Below are 16,940 nucleotides of genomic sequence, written 5' to 3'. Positions count from 1 at the left end.
AGGATAAAGTAAAAGACATAGAGTTACAAACACAGAACTTTACATAGATGGTTAGGAGGGGCCTTACTGTAGACCAGTGAAAGACTTTGGACTATCTGGAAGAGTGGAGAGCTATTGAAGTGTTATATGCAAGGACATAACATAATGATGTGTGACACCTGATCTACTCCTAAAAGTCATAACTGTAAGTTCATCTTCTCAATTTCTTTTTCATCCTAGCCTATTTTATAAAACTGCATTGCTATTTTACTTTTGAAATTTATGAATGTTTTTACCTCTCGAGGAAAATAATCTATTTGAATTGTTTAGGAAGGGCATAGTCAGTTGACTAGAAAATATTTTGTAGGCTTATCAGAATTGATAGTGTTCTTTTAATTTTGAATTTTAACTTATCTGAATACATTTTCTTTGATCTTACAGGAAGAGCAAAAACATCAGATAGAATAAGTTTTACATTACAACATTATGGCAAGTATCAAGAGTTATTTACCCTATGTCCTAACTTATCACATAAAGACACTTTCATTTTCACAACAATCAAGATAAATGAATTATTCTAAGACCGCTCTTCCACTTAATATTTCTATTGTAATGAGAACTCCAACTCCTACTCCAACTTCTTTAATAGGATGATACTGAATAATGATAACTTTATCATTAACAGACCAAATGTAAAGCAGAACTTTATAATTACAACATCCACTCTAAGGATTTTTATAAGCCATAGCCTTTATACTATTATAGAGGATTTAAATGACGTATGCCAGGGTATATAACAAAATGAGGGGAGATTGTCATACATAAATTCTTTATCTAAAAAATGAAGAAGAGGTGGGAAATGTTTGGCATTTTAAGCAAACATAAGATTTCCCCTGGTGAAAAATAAGAAGGGTTTAAGTCATTTACGTCTCACTTGAAACCAAACTGCGTATGCATCTTAGTTCAAATGGAGTCTTAGAACAAAGAAATCTGTTCTATTCCATGGAAAATCCTGCTGTAAACTTACAACTCTAAACATCACTAATCAATTTGAGGCATAACAATTAAGAAAGAAGCCCTTTAATTTCTACAACTTTCATAATTCATTTATTCCAGCTTATATTAGAAATCACTACCTCAGTGAACATCCACTGACTTTGAACTTTTAGGAACTGCTACAGACATGATGATGGAAAACAGAGACAGATTATAGCTGCCGGAAAGAAGGATGAAGAACTCACCCTGTGCATATAAGTCAAATTGCTATTGTTTTATATGATGAGTTCCATCCACATGCAAACAATGCAAGTGGGCATGAAGTTTTCAAACTCCAGTTTTAAAACCTTATTATTGGGTGCCTGGGTGGCTCAGTTGGTTAAGTGACTGCCTTCGGCTCAGGTCATGATCCTGGAGTCCCAGGATCGAGTCCCGCATCGGGCTCCCTGCTCGGCAGGGAGTCTGCTTCTCCCTCTGACCCTCCCCCCTCTCATGTGCTCTCTCTCTCAAATAAATAAATAAAATCTTTAAAAAAAAAAAAAACCTTATTATTGACTACAAACTTAAACATGAAGATATTTTTAGTTGAAGCTAATAACACAGACATAAGACTTTTCCCTTCTCTCCATACATCCAAACATTCGTTCTTTGTCTTTCCATGTTTCATGAAAGGCAATGATTCTACTAAGAATTATAACACAACATATAAGAAATTTTCACTAAACTTCAGTATGTTAGGAAAAGTTTCATTATAAGTCTAAATTAATTCAAAGGTATTTCCTGAATTTTTCATGTTCTGACAGCTTAAAAATAGTGAAATTAATCTATTGATCATCTATATGAACCTATCTATCAAAATAAAATGACTTCTAAGTCATGGCTTAACTTAGCTGCAAAGGAGGATTTTTAAGAAAATTAAAACCAACAGAAAACATATCTTCTGAATAATATACAAAACTATCCACGTGCTTCACAAACTGTTCGCTATATGTATATACACCTGTGATAAAATCTGATATTTCATCAAATTCAATATGCGGTCTGAAGTTCCCAGCGGTTTTAAGATTGGATTCTTTTCTTTTGCGAGTATTTGTTTAAAATGTAATAAGATTCTGTTCCTATTGCACTGGTGAACTGTATGTGCTGGATGGGGAGTAAGAAAGACAAAGATGGAGAGAAGCACTGATTCACTCTATATGACTTGATACACCTTTCTAAATACAAATCAAATTTGTAGGTTCATCACTTCTCTTGGTGGGAAGCAATATGCTAAAAATGAAAGTAGACACACAAGTGACACAGAAGGAAGTTTCTCAGATCAAGCAAGATTGGCAGAGAAGATTTGCTTTAGGAACTCTCAGAATCTGGACAAAAGAAGCAGCAAAATCATCACAGCTTCCCCCTAAACTTAATAAGCTTCTTTTACTCTCCAGAGAACATAAAACGTCCTATTCTACTTGTTATTTCTATCTGTAAGTGAAAAACTATTTTTGTATTTTGATCTCACTCATGGAAATGTGGCAACATTGCTCCTGAATCTCTGCTGATATTTCCAACCAATTTATTTAGAATCAGATTGAATTTTTAAAGGAAGAAATATTTTAAGGCACTTAACTTCTATGCAAATCAAACACATTTTTTCTGTATAGGCTGTCACTACTATAATGAGCATCTAAAGCAAAAACAAAAAAAACCAGAAAGCACAGGATAAAAACATGTAGAATGACAGAAAAGGGTCCATAACTAGAAGACCACACATAGAGCGAACTCAATTCCTACCCCGCAATTAAGGTCTTATGTGAATTAGCTGCTTTGTTTTAATTATTCTTCTTTCCCATCCTCTCAATTATTTGTTAATATTATTTCTCAATTTAAGGCAATCTAGTAGAAACTCTCACATTTGGTGAAATACTCAGGTACTTGGTGAGACAGTTCATTTTAATTGCTTAATGTTGGCAATGGATTCAAAGTCAAAGCACCATTTCACCAGTACACCATTTGGAATTTGAAATTCTATACATTGTTTTAGGTATAACTTACAATGACCGTCTCAATCAAATCAGCACTAGCTACAGAGATTTAATCTTGTAGTTTCTCTCAGTGGCAAGTGATTAGGTCTTTAGCTAATCTGATGTTCCATGAATTGAGAAATTTGAGAATCAAGAGTTGGAAAATGAATTTCATCATTTCTTCTTCATCCTCTGGCTCTGCCTCAATCTTTTTCATGTTCTTGCTATACATGCTTCCTCAAATTTTGATTATATATATATACACCAGCCAGCTTCCTACAGAGAAATTTAATTGCCAGCAAACTGTTCAACTGCCTTCTTCTAATAATCACCCAGTTCCTCTGATGATATATAAACCCAAGCTTGTTGAGCCCAAACAGTCCTACTGACAGAAACTCAAATAATGCAATAAAATGTAAACTAAAGCAAGTATTAGCATAGTATTATATTGTGAGAAACTCTCAGAACTCAAAATTTTTGTTTGCCAGGGAATTGCTGGTGATGGGCAATTCAGAACTAAATAGCAAGAGAGACTGGTATCAGCAACTCCAGAAAATCTAGCATATCTTCACTGCTGTTACCACCATCACAACTGTCACAATATCTAGGTAATTAAGGTTGTCTAGGTGATTAAACATTGTCACAATGTCTAGGTGATTAAGCAGGACAGCTGCTTAATCACATGGAATCCCAGTTTCTCTATACATGCACATAAAGTATCAGTTCACACTAAATGATATGAGCAGTATTTAGCCTCATCAATATGGTGGTGATAAATACTGTAATATTTACATTACAGAATAATATAAACAGTAACTGCAAACTATCAAAAAGCATTCTTCCCAAATACTCTTCAACCAAGGGGCTGAGTGCTAACATCTCCTTCTCCCCAAAACAACACTTTAGGTACTGGTTATCCACAGGGTGTAGTGAGAATAGTACATCTGAAATTACAAAATTGTCTCTAAAAAGATATTTATTCATTCACATTTATGAAACATTTACGTATGGTCCACTATGTACTATGTGCTAGGTACTAAGGATACAATAAAAGCAAGATTACCAAGAATCTGTGGATGATGGCCTAAATGTTTCCTCCAATTTTTTAATTTCAAATTCCCTATAAATTATTGGATCATTAACACTGAAAACATAAAGTTAAAAATAATCTGGTTTTGGAGACGGGATGGTACAGGAGCCTCCTACATATATGAAAAGATGAAAACTAGGCAGGTATAACATCTCTCAGATTCTATTCTAATTTATAATTTATTTATACCCTACCTTTACCATTAAGATTTAAAGCATCTTGGAACATATGTAAAATATAACAAGATAGCATAAATTAAAAGAGAAACAAAAAAGGAAATATGAGGGGAGCAATTACAAAATAAAGCCAGGACAGTTAAAAACTTTGGCTTTTGGTAGTTAAAAATATTCAGACGTAAGCATTCCAGTAAATAACTCAAGCAGGGAAACCTCATCAGTTTGGATTGGATATACCATCCAATACCCATAGGATTAAAAAAAGACCAACTGCTTTCAAGTCCTATTATGTATTACACCAGTAATTTTTTTTTCAGGGTTCCTTATAAAGGAAATACTATAATGCAATTAACAATTATCAATTACATCCTTAAAAAATATAACGACAAGTTTTACTGGACTGTTTCTTTGAGTATCACTTCATAAAAGCTGATAGTATGAATGCAGATATATATATATATTTTAATGTTGTCAGTTAAATTCAGAAAAGTGAGCTGGTGGATCTAACATCCCCTATGAAAGAAAATCAGAATGCCAAAGAAAGAGGCATGCCTGATTAGGCTACTCCTGCACCTGGACACGAAGGGGGAGTCCTCTGCAATCAAGGATGACATTCTCCCTAGGGAATATTATAACCTTTATTTTCAACACATAGACAAATAGGTACTTGAGGCCTGGAAGTTCCACTCTACACAGCATAGCTTCAAAATTTTTATCCTACAAAACTTCCAGGGTGTGTGTTTCTAAGCCCTCTCAGGGTCCAAGAATTCAACATACTGAAACAGAAGGTGATCCCTGGAAAGTTATGTATCTGCAATAGCTATACAAGATGGTGAACTTTAATTAACTGCATTACTATGATCAAGAATAAGACTTAGTACGTTACCACCAACAGTCATGGATCTGGTCAAAGAAGGCTGTAATAAAGTTTCTTCATCATTAAATTGTTTCTTAAGCTCTTCTACAGATTCCAGATGGAGTTGAAGAAATTCTGCTGTTGCTGCTGATGCTTCTTCTTTAACAGGATCTATCATTCTTTTCAGAAGTACTAGGTCATCCTTTCGGACCTTCAAACAAAGTTTCTCCATTTCTCGGATATTGGAACGGAGTTGCTATAAAAGAAAAAATTCATTAAAGCCACCATCTGTTAATATAAAATACCTTTATTTTCAGAGGTAATCTGTGATTAATGGTCATGAATAGAAATGATTTCAAGTATTCTCTACAACAGAAGGTATATATAACATTTTTCTATTTTTCATGTCTCTAGCCAACCAAGCTTCTTGAGCACTCCTATCCTTGAATTTATTTAGCATTTTTTCCTTCATTAAACGTATTAAAGGTAACAAATGCTCTTCATAGTAAGTCAAACACTGTAGAACATATCAAGAAAAACTTAATGACTTCCCCCTTCACCAATCCAACCACCTCTTAACCCAGTCCCTTCCACACATTTCCCACTGCTCATACAAACGTTAACATATATAGACTTTTCATCTTTTTACCAAAAAATGGACTACATTGTGCATAATAATCTATAATTTGTTATTCCTCACCCCAATAACATAACAATACTACCATGGATATCCTTCTTGGTTAATGGGTGTACCATATTCCATGGTACAGATGTAAAATTTATTCAATGACCCCTGCAAGTGATCAACAGTCATTCATGTTGTTTCCAAAACAAAAATCCTTGAATATATCCTAATATACCATAATAGTATATATTAGTATTATAGTATATACTATTATACCGTATTTTTTAGAAATGATTCCCAAAAGTGAGAGTACTCAAAGGATCATGTGCATCTTATTTCAATAGCTATTATCAGTTTTTTCTTTTTTTTAAAATAAATGGGGCTTTTGGGTTTTTTTTCCTTTTGTTTTAAAGATTTTATTTATTTATTTGAGCGAGAGAGAGCACATGGTGGGGGGGTCAGAGAGAGAAGCAGACTCCCCGCTGAGCAGGGAGCCCGATGCGGGACTTGATCCCAGGACTCCAGGATCATGACCCGCGCCGAAGGTGGTTGCCCAACCGAGCCACCCAGGCACCCCTCTTTTTTTTTTTTTTATAATTTTTTTTATTATGTTACATTAGTCACCATACAGTACATCATTAGTTCTTGATGTAGTGTTCCATGATTCATTGTTTGCATATAACATCCAGTGCTCCATGCAACACGTGCCCTCCTTAATACTCATCACTGGGCTCACCCATCCCCCTTCCCCTAAAACCCTCAGTTTGATTCCCGGAGTCCATAGTCTCTCATGGTTCGTCTCTCCCTCTGATTTCCCCCCGTTCATTTCCCCCTTCATTCTCCTAATGTCCTCCATGCTATTCCTTATGTTCCACAAATAAGCGAAACCATATGATAATTTTCTCTGTTTGACTTATTTCACTTAGCATAATCTCCTCTAGTTCCATCCATGTTGATACAAATGTTGGGTATTCATCCTTTCTGATGGCTGAGTAATATTCCATTGTATATATGGACCACATCTTCTTTATCCATCCATCTGTTGAAGGGCATCTCGGCTCCTTCCACAGTTTGGCTATTGTGGACATTGCTGCTCTGAACATAGGGGTGCATGTGGCCCTTCTTTTCACTACATCTGTATCAGTTTTTCCTAAGTAATAATTCATACTACCACTGAAGTATGAGTGCCCATTTCCCCACATACTGCCAGGACTACATGTTCTCTCATTGTTGCTTTAATTTGCATTTCTGAGTGTAGTTGTCAGATTTGTATCAAATGTTTTCCCCCTCTTTTTAGAATCATCTCCTGACATAATCAATTTTCCTCTAATATGCTAATATTATGAGTTATGGGCAGGTTTCATAATATAGAACCATCTTTTACATTCCTGAGATAAACTCTTCCTGGTCACATATACAATTTTTTTAATTCAATTAGCTAATAATTTATTTGGGCTTTCAACACATGTCTGTCTATATATGTGTGTGCCTACATGTGCATACATGAATGGTGTGTGTGTCTATATATCTTTACTAGATTTAAACTCACTTTAACAGGTTTAAGGTTGTGCTAGCTTCACAGGATGAACTGGGGAGCTTTCCATCTTTCCCAATAGTCTATACTCTAAGAAACATAAAAACCAACTATTCTTTGACAATGAAATAACTAACTTGCAAGAATGATCTGAGTATGATGCTTCTGGAAAATGATAGATCTCTATAATATTTATCATATAATTTAGAATATATTCTGGGGCGCCTGGGTGGCTCAGTTGGTTAAGCGTCTGTCTTCGGCTGAGGTCATGATCCCAGGGTCCTGGGATTGAGCCCCACATCAGGCTCCCCCCTCAGCGGGGAGTCTGCTTCTCCCTCTCCCTCCGCCCCTCTCCCAGCTTGTACTCTCTCTCTCTCTCTCTCTCTCTCTCGCTTCCTCACTTGGTCTCTCAGATAAATAAATAAAATCTTAAAGGAATATATTTTAATATTTCTCATATGATATTTTAAATTCTTCTCCCCTGTGGCACTTTTATAGGTACTAATGCAAATTCTGTATAATAGGACAGAATGTATCAGTTTCTTTTATTTCTCAAGTACCTACTCTGGGTGAGGTGTTACATCCTATATTATTACATTCCACATTATTACATTATAGAAAAATCAGAACAAAGAAAACTTGTTTAGGATTTACTTAATTTTATCTAGCAGCAAAGCTCAATTAAAACCCAGGCATTTTTTTGTTAAGTTTTAATTTTAATTCCAGAATAGTTAACATACAGTATTATATTAGTTTCAGGGGTACAATACAGGGATTCAACAATTCCGTACAACACCCAGTGCTCATCACAACAAGTGCACTCCTTAATCCCCATCACCAATTTCACCCATTCGCCCACCTCCCTCCCCTCTGGTAACTATTGGTTTGTTCTCTAGAGTTAATAATCTGTTACTTGGTTTCTCTTTTTTCCTTTGCTCGTTTGTTTTGTTTCTTAAATTCCACATATGAGTGAGATCATATGGTATTTGTCTTTCTCTGACTTATTTCACTTAGCATTATATTCTCTAGCTCCATCCACGTTATTGCAAATGGCAAGATTTCATTCTTTTCTTTTTTATGGCTGAATAATATTCCGGGGGGGGTGTGGGGTGTGCGTGTGTGTGTGTGTGTATCACATCTTCGTTATCCATTCATCCTTCCATGGGCACCTGGCCTGCCTCCATAATTTGGCTATTGTAAATAATACTGCTATAAACATACAGGTGCATGTATCTCTTTGAATTAGGACTTTTGTATTTTGGGGGTAAATAACCAGTAATGCAATTACTAGATTGTAGGGTACTTCTATTTTTAACTTTCTGAGGAACCTCCTTATTGTTTTTCACAGTGGCTACATCAATTTGCATTCCTACCAACAGTGCATGAGGATTCCTTTTTCTCCATAAACTCACCAACATTTATTTCTTGTGTTTTGATTTTAACCATTCTGACAAGTGTGAGACGGTATCTCCTTGTAGTTTTGATTTGCATTTCCCTGATGATGAGTGATGTTGAGTATCTTTTCATGTGTCTGTTGGCCATCTGGATGTCTTCTTTGAAGAAATGTCTGTTCATGTCTTCTGCCCGTTTTCTAACTGGATTATTTGTTTTGGGGGTGTTGAGTTGTATCAGTTCTTTATATTTTGGATACTAACCCTTTATTGGGTATGTCATTTGCAAATATCTTCTTGCATTCAGTAGGTTGCCTTTTAGTTTTGTTGATTGTTTCCTTTACTGTGCAGAAGCTTTTTATTTTGATGTAGTCCCAACAGTTTATTTTTTTTATTTCCCTCACCTCCTGAGACCTATCTAGAAAAATGTTGATATGGCCAATGTCAGAAAAATTACTGCCAGGGTTCTCTCTTCTAGGATTGTTATGAAAACCCAGGTGTTCTTTAAAGTCCAGCAATCTTTACATTAAACTATAACCATAATTCACATACACACACACACACACACATATATATATATACACACATATATATAATTCCTTAATATAACCAGAGGACCCATTTTATTCTAGTAAAATTAAGAACAATTCTGGAAAAAAATAGTTTAGCTACAACCTAATGTATCTTGTAAGATGTTCTGGGTGAATAAAAAAGTTGTGCTTCTATCCTGCCATGACTCTACACTTCCTTTAACCATCTGTCACTCTTATGTGAACTAAAAAACCTAAGGATAACTGCACTGTAAATTAAAAAGATGTGATATACAAGCATTAATATGGAAAAAATCATAGAACATATAGGCCTATGTTATCTAGTCCAACCTTATGATTTTACAAGAGGGAAACTGGACTTCAGATGAACACAGTGGCAGAATTAAGTCTCGTGTCCAGTTTTCAAGTGCTGCAACAGTATTTGAACACAACACCAACTCTTGGTTGTACAGTTCCTTTCTGAACTACAGTTGTAAAGCTTGGCTACATAGTTGTCACATAGTCCATAGAAATATTTTAGACAGTATTATCTTGGAGAAGCATTAACGTTTCTGCAGCTCATGAGCGTTTGTCTATGACATATTCTTCCTATTTTATAGAATTTATACATATGTTTATGTCTCCAGTCAAATTATAGTGTCCAGAATTCTATTACTAAGAGTGGGGAGGAAAATGTTAAGAAACAAAATACCCACTGAACTATAAAATCTGATACTATAGTAACAAAAACACAATAATGGCTAAATTTTTATTAACACTATAAGTTGTCCATTGTACTACGTATTTACCTTCTTCGTCTTGTTTTAGCTTCACAACTTACCTTTGAAACGAATATTACTATTATTCTCATTTTATAGAAGAGAAAAGTAAAGCAAGACTTTTTTTAAAAAGCCTAGGATTACACTTCTAGTAAAAAGTACAGCCAGGAATTAAATCCAGGCTATAGAGCATATGTTCTCAACAATTTTTCTACATAGCTATACTACCCGACAGAAATATAATGCAAACCACAAATTCAAGGCATATATATAGTTTTAAATTTTCTAAGTCACATTAAAAAGTAAAGAAAAACAGGTTAATTTTAATGTCTTATTTAACCCAATACTTTTAATGTCTTATTTAACCCAATACATCCAACATATTATCATTTAAACATGTAATCAATATAAAAATTATTAATTAAATATTGTACATTCACAGCACATCTCAATTCAAACTAGCCACATTTTTTTCAAGTGGGGCTTGAACTCATGACTCTTGAGATCAAGAGTCGACATTTAATTGACTAAGCTACCCAGGAGCTCCCAAACTAGCCACATTTTAAGTGCTCAACAATTACATGTGGCTGGGAGCTACCATATTGGACAGCACAGCTATAGAATCTCTCCAAAATCAAGTAAAAGGAACATATGTGAAAAATACAAAGTAGGTGTTTCTGCCTCTGGGTGTAGCAAGGTAGATAATTCAAACTAACCCTCCCACCAATGACTAATTAAAAAGCTGACAATAAAACAAATCACAAACACACAAACAAAATTCAAAGGCTTCAAAAAGCAAACAAGATAGTTAAGAAATTTGTAGGCCAAGAATTAGACAAAGGTGAAAATCCAGAGAGGTGAGTCCTGAACTCAAGGCCACATTTGCTTGGAGGTATTTACTTACCAGAATGTTTGACAGCCTCATAAATTTCCGGGTAAAATACTCAATGCTGGGGCCTACTAAGTATAACCACTATGGTGCTTTGAGCTGGGATCTGAAAGAGCTGTACCCCAAGAGCCCAGGTGATCCTGAAATAAATCGGCCCTCACATGAACTATACTTTGGCTTCTAGTCTTTTGGGTAGTGCATAAAAACTTTAATCCCTGAAACTGTATAAAGATAATTGTGGAAAATTAGTACCCCAGGGGCATAGAGGGAGTAAATGAAATCCTCTCTAGAGGAAGATAACATTGTCGCTATCCTGAAATAATTTCTATAAGTACGATTTCAAATATAATGCCCACCAAAGATAATCAAGCACAGAGAGCATACACACGATGAAGAACAGCAGAAACAACAGACAATAAAAACATCCAAAGGGACATTTGATATACCTAATAGCAAATGTAGTCTAAAAAATTATGGTTAGTTTGTCCAAAGATATAAAAATCAAGCTTGGAAATTCAGCAAACACTGGAAACTATAAAAAGCAAAATACAGGTTTTTAAAAAGAATAAATATACTATCATTTAAAAATAGAGTATACAGGGGCACCTGGGTGGCTCAGTCAGTTAAGTGTCTGACTCTTGGTTTCTGCTCAGGTCATGATCTCATGGGTTGACTGAGCCCTGTGTTGGGCTCCATGCTCAGTGGGGTCTGCTTGAAGATTCTCTCCCTCTGTCCCTCCCCCCACTCATGTTCTTTGGCTAAAATAAATAAATAAATCTTTTAAAAAAAATAAAAATAAAGTATACATGAGAAAAAATTTAGTAAGTATTTGGCTGTGGGGACCTTTGTGGCTCAATTAGTTAAGCGTCTGCCTTTAGCTCAGGTCATGATCCCAGGTTCCTGGGATCAACCCCATGTCGGGCTCTCTCCTCAATGGGGAGCCTGCTCCCTCTCTCCCTGCTGCTCCCCCTGCTGTGCACATGCACACACTCTCTCTCTCTCTCTGTCAAATAAATATTTAGCTGCATATCAGACCAACTCAAGACTTAGTAAACTGAAAACTAGATATGAAAAAACTATGTAAAAAAGAAACAAAGTTTAAAAATATAGGAGAGGGACGCCTGGGTGGCTCAGTCGGTTAAGCAGCTGCCTTCGGCCCAGGTCATGATCCCAGGGTCCTGGGATCGAGTCCCACATCGGGCTCCTTGCTCAGCGGGGAACCTGCTTCTCCCTCTCTCTCCCTCTGCTTGTGCTCTCTCTGTCAAATAAATAAAATCTTTAAAAAAAATAAAATAAAATAAAATAAAATAAAAATATAGGAGAGGTAAAAGACATAGGATATAATTAGAAAATACTATAATATACATATACTTAGAATCCTAGAAGAAAAGGACACAAAATAAATTTGAATAGATAATGACTGAGGAAAGACATCAATCCACAGATTCAAGAAGGTTGACAAACCCCAAGAAGAGTAAATGAAAAGAAAAACGTATAGCCAAAAAAGGAAAAAAGGAGAGAGAGGGGAAAGACCTCTCAGAAGGAGCTAGAGGCAATACAATTTCTTGCAAAATAGTCCTACCACCTCAGAGGTACCCTGCCAATGTTGCACATGCTGCAGTTACCCTTCAAACCATTGTGTGTTTACCCTCTGTTATGTAACTTCTGGTTCCTTCATCCAACATGCCTAGTCCAACTTTTTTCTCCAATCAATCACATTCCGGGATCCAATATATAAATCCAACATTACATGTATTATTTATAAGTGTTCTAAAGAATCTTATTTTGTGTCCTATATGTATCAGAATAACATACATTGCCATATAATGTAAAAAGAAAAATCCATATATAAACAGTGCAACCAACTTTCCAAAGGTCATACCAACAAAAACACCAATAAACCTTGAACAATGACCAAAAAAAAAGGCAGGGCCACACCCCGAAGACCACAATAAAGACCAGAAAATGAAACAGTAAGACTATACTATGACTTCTCAAAGCAACAATAAAAGCCAGAACAGAGCAGAATGATACATTCAAAGTATGGAGGAAAAATTACTATCACCCGAAATTTTTAGACCCAGCAAAAATATCTTGCAGTAGGTAAAATGAAGATAAACAAAAACTGAGGGAATTTGTCTCCAGCAAATACACAGTAAATATAAAAGTGTCCTTCAGAAAGAATAATAATTAATCCCAGATATAAAGTTGGAGATGCAGAAAGAAATGAAGAACATTAAAAAAAGAGTTAAAGTAAAAAAAAAAATAGTAAAAGTATGGATAAATCTACATGACCAGTAACTATACTAAAACAATAATAGTAATAATAGTAATATCTTTTAAATATATGTGTAAGATTAAAATATATAAAAATAGCATTTAGTTTGTATAATCTATATTGTTTATGGATGTATGTTGTAATTTCTAAAAGAGTATGTAATTCCAAAACTAACTGAGAACAGTTTGATCGATAAAAAAAAAAAAAATACAAGAAAGTGAGGGGCGGGGGCACCTGGGTGGCTCAGATGGTTAAGCGTCTGCCTTCGGCTCAGGTCATGATCCCAGGGTCCTGGGATCGAGCCCCACATCGGGCTCCCTGCTCAGCGGGGGGCCTGCTTCTCCCCTTCCCTCTGCTTCTCCCCCTGCTCATATTCTCTCTCTATATATATATCTCTGTATCTCGAATGAATAAACAAAAAAAAAAAAGAAAGTGAGGGGCGCCTGGGTGGCTCAGTCATTAAGTGTCTGCCTTCAGCTCAGGTCATGATCCCAGGGTCCTGGGATCGAGCCCTGCATCAGGCTTCCTGCTCCGCGGGAAGCCTGCTTCTCCCTCTCCCACTCCCCCTGCTTGTGTTCCCTCTCTCGCTATGTCCATCTCTGTCAAATAAGTAAAATCTTAAAAAAAAAAAAAAATACAAGAAAGTGAAAATGGATATGAAAAAGAATAAAGAATATGTGGAAGAAGTAGAAAGCATGTAAGAGAGTGTAGTATCTAAACCTAGTATATCATTTATTCCACATAAATGAAATAAATATTCCAGTTAAAAGATAAAGATTTTCAAATTGGAAGAATATGAAATTCAAGAAATACATCTAAAACATAAAGACAGTTCAAAGTAAAAGGACAAAATAATAAATCATGTACAGCTGACCCTTCAACAACATGGGTTTGAATCTACAGATTCAATAAATTAGAATAAATTTGAAAAGGTTCTTTGTTTTGGTGGAACTTGACAAGCTGATTCTAAAACGCATATGGAACTGCATATAAAGAGCTGATACTAGCTTTGAAGAAGATTAATAAAACTTCCTCTATTAGATATCGACTGATTATAAAGCCACAGTAATTAAGACAGTGTGGTATTAGTGCAAGAATAGACTAATACACCAATGAGACAGATAGCCAAGAGACAACCCAAACATATATGCACTGAATTTACAACAAAGGTGGCACTGAAGGGAAGCATGATCTTTTCTTTTTTTTTTTTTTTTTTAAAGATTTTATTTATTTATTTGACAGAGAGAGACACAGCGAGAGAGGGAACACAAGCAGGGGGAGTGGGAGAGGGAGAAGCAGGCTTCCGGCCAAGCAGGGAGCCCGATGCGGGGCTCGATCCCAGGACTCTGGGATCATGACCTGAGCCGAAGGCAGACGCTTAACGACTGAGCCACCCAGGCGCCCCGGGAAGCATGATCTTTCTAAAACACAGTGTTTGGTCATTTGGGCATCCCCATGGGAAAAAAATTAAAACTGGACACACCACTTCACACCATACACAATAATCAACCAGATGGATTACAGACCTAAATGTGAAAAGCAAAACAACAGAATATCTTTATTCTAGGGTAGGAAATACCTCTTAAATGTGGCACAAAAAGCACGAAGAAAAAACTGATAACCTTGACTATATTAAATAAAATGAACTTCTAGTCATCAAGGGATACAACAAAGACAGTGAAAAGGTTGACCACTAAGTGGAAGAAGGTAACTGCAACACATACACTTATAAAGCGGTCACAGACAGAATAAAGAATTCTTATAGATAAGAAAAAGACAAAAACCTGCAGAAATATAGGCAAGAACCCTAAACAGGTGCTTCTCATAAACAAAGAGTTACTTGGGGTGCCTCGGTGGCTCAGTTGGTTGAGTGTCTGACTCTTGATTTTGTCTCAGGTCATGATCTCAGGGTCATGAGCCCCTGTTGGTTCCCGATCAGCAGGGGGTCTGCTTCTCTTTCTCTCCTCATCCATTCTCTCTGCCCCTCCCCCTGCTCCTGCACACACTCTCTCAAATAAATAAATAAATCTTTTTAAAAAACCCAAAGAGTTACTCAATCTCACTAACAGTCAGGTAAATATAAATTAAACCATAATTAGCTACCCACCAGAACACCTAAAATTAAAGTTTGACTTCACTAAATATTGGTGAGGATATGGAGACCACAGGAAGTCACATTCATTGCTGGAAGGAGTGTAAAATTAGTACAACTATTTTGTTAAATAGTTTGTCATTATACTGTAGTTGAAAATAAGGATGCCTAATGAACCTGCAATTCCTCTCCTAGGAATACATTTAACAGAAATGTATGCACATGTATACCAGTAAAAATATCCAAGAATGTTAACATCATATGTAATAGAAACTGAAAACAAAACAAAAACTAAAAATAACCCAAATGACAATCAATATATCATAGTATATGTTTACCATACACTATGGTAAACTCATACAATGGACTATATACAGTAATGAAAACGAATCAATACTGCTATAGGCAACAACACAGATAAATCTCAAGCCAGACACAAAGGATATATTCTGTTTATTTCAATTTATATAATGTTAAAAAACAGACTAAATTAATCTATAGCTTAATGATACATTTTGGTGGTAAAACTATACAGAAATACTAAGAAGCAATTACCATATAAATCAAGATAGTTACTACTTTCTGTGGCAGAAAGTTGGTTGTTATAGGGAAGAGGCAATAAAGCATTTCTAGGATGCTGGCAATTTTCTATTTCTTGATCCAAGTAGTAGTTACAAGAGTGTTCCCAGTATAATAATTTGTTTAGGTGTATATTTATATTGTATGCATTTATAGCACATAATGTTATATTTCACAGTAAAAAGTTTTAATAACATTTTTAGAGAAGAAATATTATATTAACCTGTATGGTCAATTAAGCTAAGACAGAAACAAGTGTGAAGGCATTGGGTAGGGGTAAAAATGAGTATCAATCTCGTTGTGGAAGTATATTACCTACCACCTTGTTGGATAAAAGACATTGATTCATTCATTTGACTAAATTGTGAACTTTGTAGGGACAGAGACTATGCCTGATTTCTTTACCATTGTGTCTTCAAGGCTATATTTGATCCCTGATACATGGTTTGATTCAGTAAACATGATAAATGAATGAATGCTTTCTTAATATTTTCCACAAAGTGGCAAAACAGTAGTCCAACAACAACAGAGATCTCCTCTCTGAATGCAAGAACGCAACTAGATTTGTTCCCTAGGAATGCATAATATATGTCACTAAGCATACAAAACATTTCATCTTTCATTAGCTGGAAGAAATATTGAAAGGAACCTGTTTTTGGAATTAATTCTGACATATAAGCATAAAATAGTGAAATGGAAATGAAACCCATGAGAAAAAGCAACCATGACATCTTGGAGTTCTTAATAGTCAAAAAAGGAATAATGGAGGGCAACCCCCTCGGGTCCCTTCCATCTTCGGGAGCTTTGTACTATCACTCTATCACTCAATAAACTTTGTTCTGCTGCCCACCCCCCCGCCACCAAAATGAATAAATAAATAAATAAGGAATCATGGAAACACTAATACTTTAGGGAAAAGAATCAAGTTTTTCTGGAGAAAATAGCTGTGTGATGCCTGTGTGATGCCATAGAAATTATACTGTGATAGGAAGATCTTTTTTGAAAGAGAAAGATAGTTTCTAAAAGGTGACATTCTGACACTATAAACAAAAAAATTAATCTGATAAGAAAAGAAAGTGGCATCTGAAGAGTCCAATATGGTTGTGTAAGGCGTGCTATGATAAGTTCAGAATTTTA

The 16,940-nt window shown here is 35.5% G+C and overlaps 1 protein-coding gene across 2 annotated transcripts in view; it reads right to left on the bottom strand.

The window, feature by feature from the left end:
* Positions 1–16,940, bottom strand: part of STX17 (syntaxin 17) — a 67,803-nt gene that overhangs the window by 17,185 nt on the left and 33,678 nt on the right. For both annotated transcript variants that reach the window (XM_036074137.2, XM_078061515.1), the window contains exon 4: positions 5,137–5,362. In XM_036074137.2, coding sequence (XP_035930030.2) covers positions 5,137–5,362 — 226 coding nt within the window. The remainder of the gene's footprint in view (positions 1–5,136; positions 5,363–16,940) is intronic.

This window comes from Halichoerus grypus, chromosome 14, assembly GCF_964656455.1.
Source record: "Halichoerus grypus chromosome 14, mHalGry1.hap1.1, whole genome shotgun sequence".
NCBI lineage: Eukaryota > Metazoa > Chordata > Mammalia > Carnivora > Phocidae > Halichoerus > Halichoerus grypus.
The sequence above is the reverse complement of the archived record's forward strand: the minus strand, read 5'-3'. Positions and strand labels throughout refer to the sequence as shown.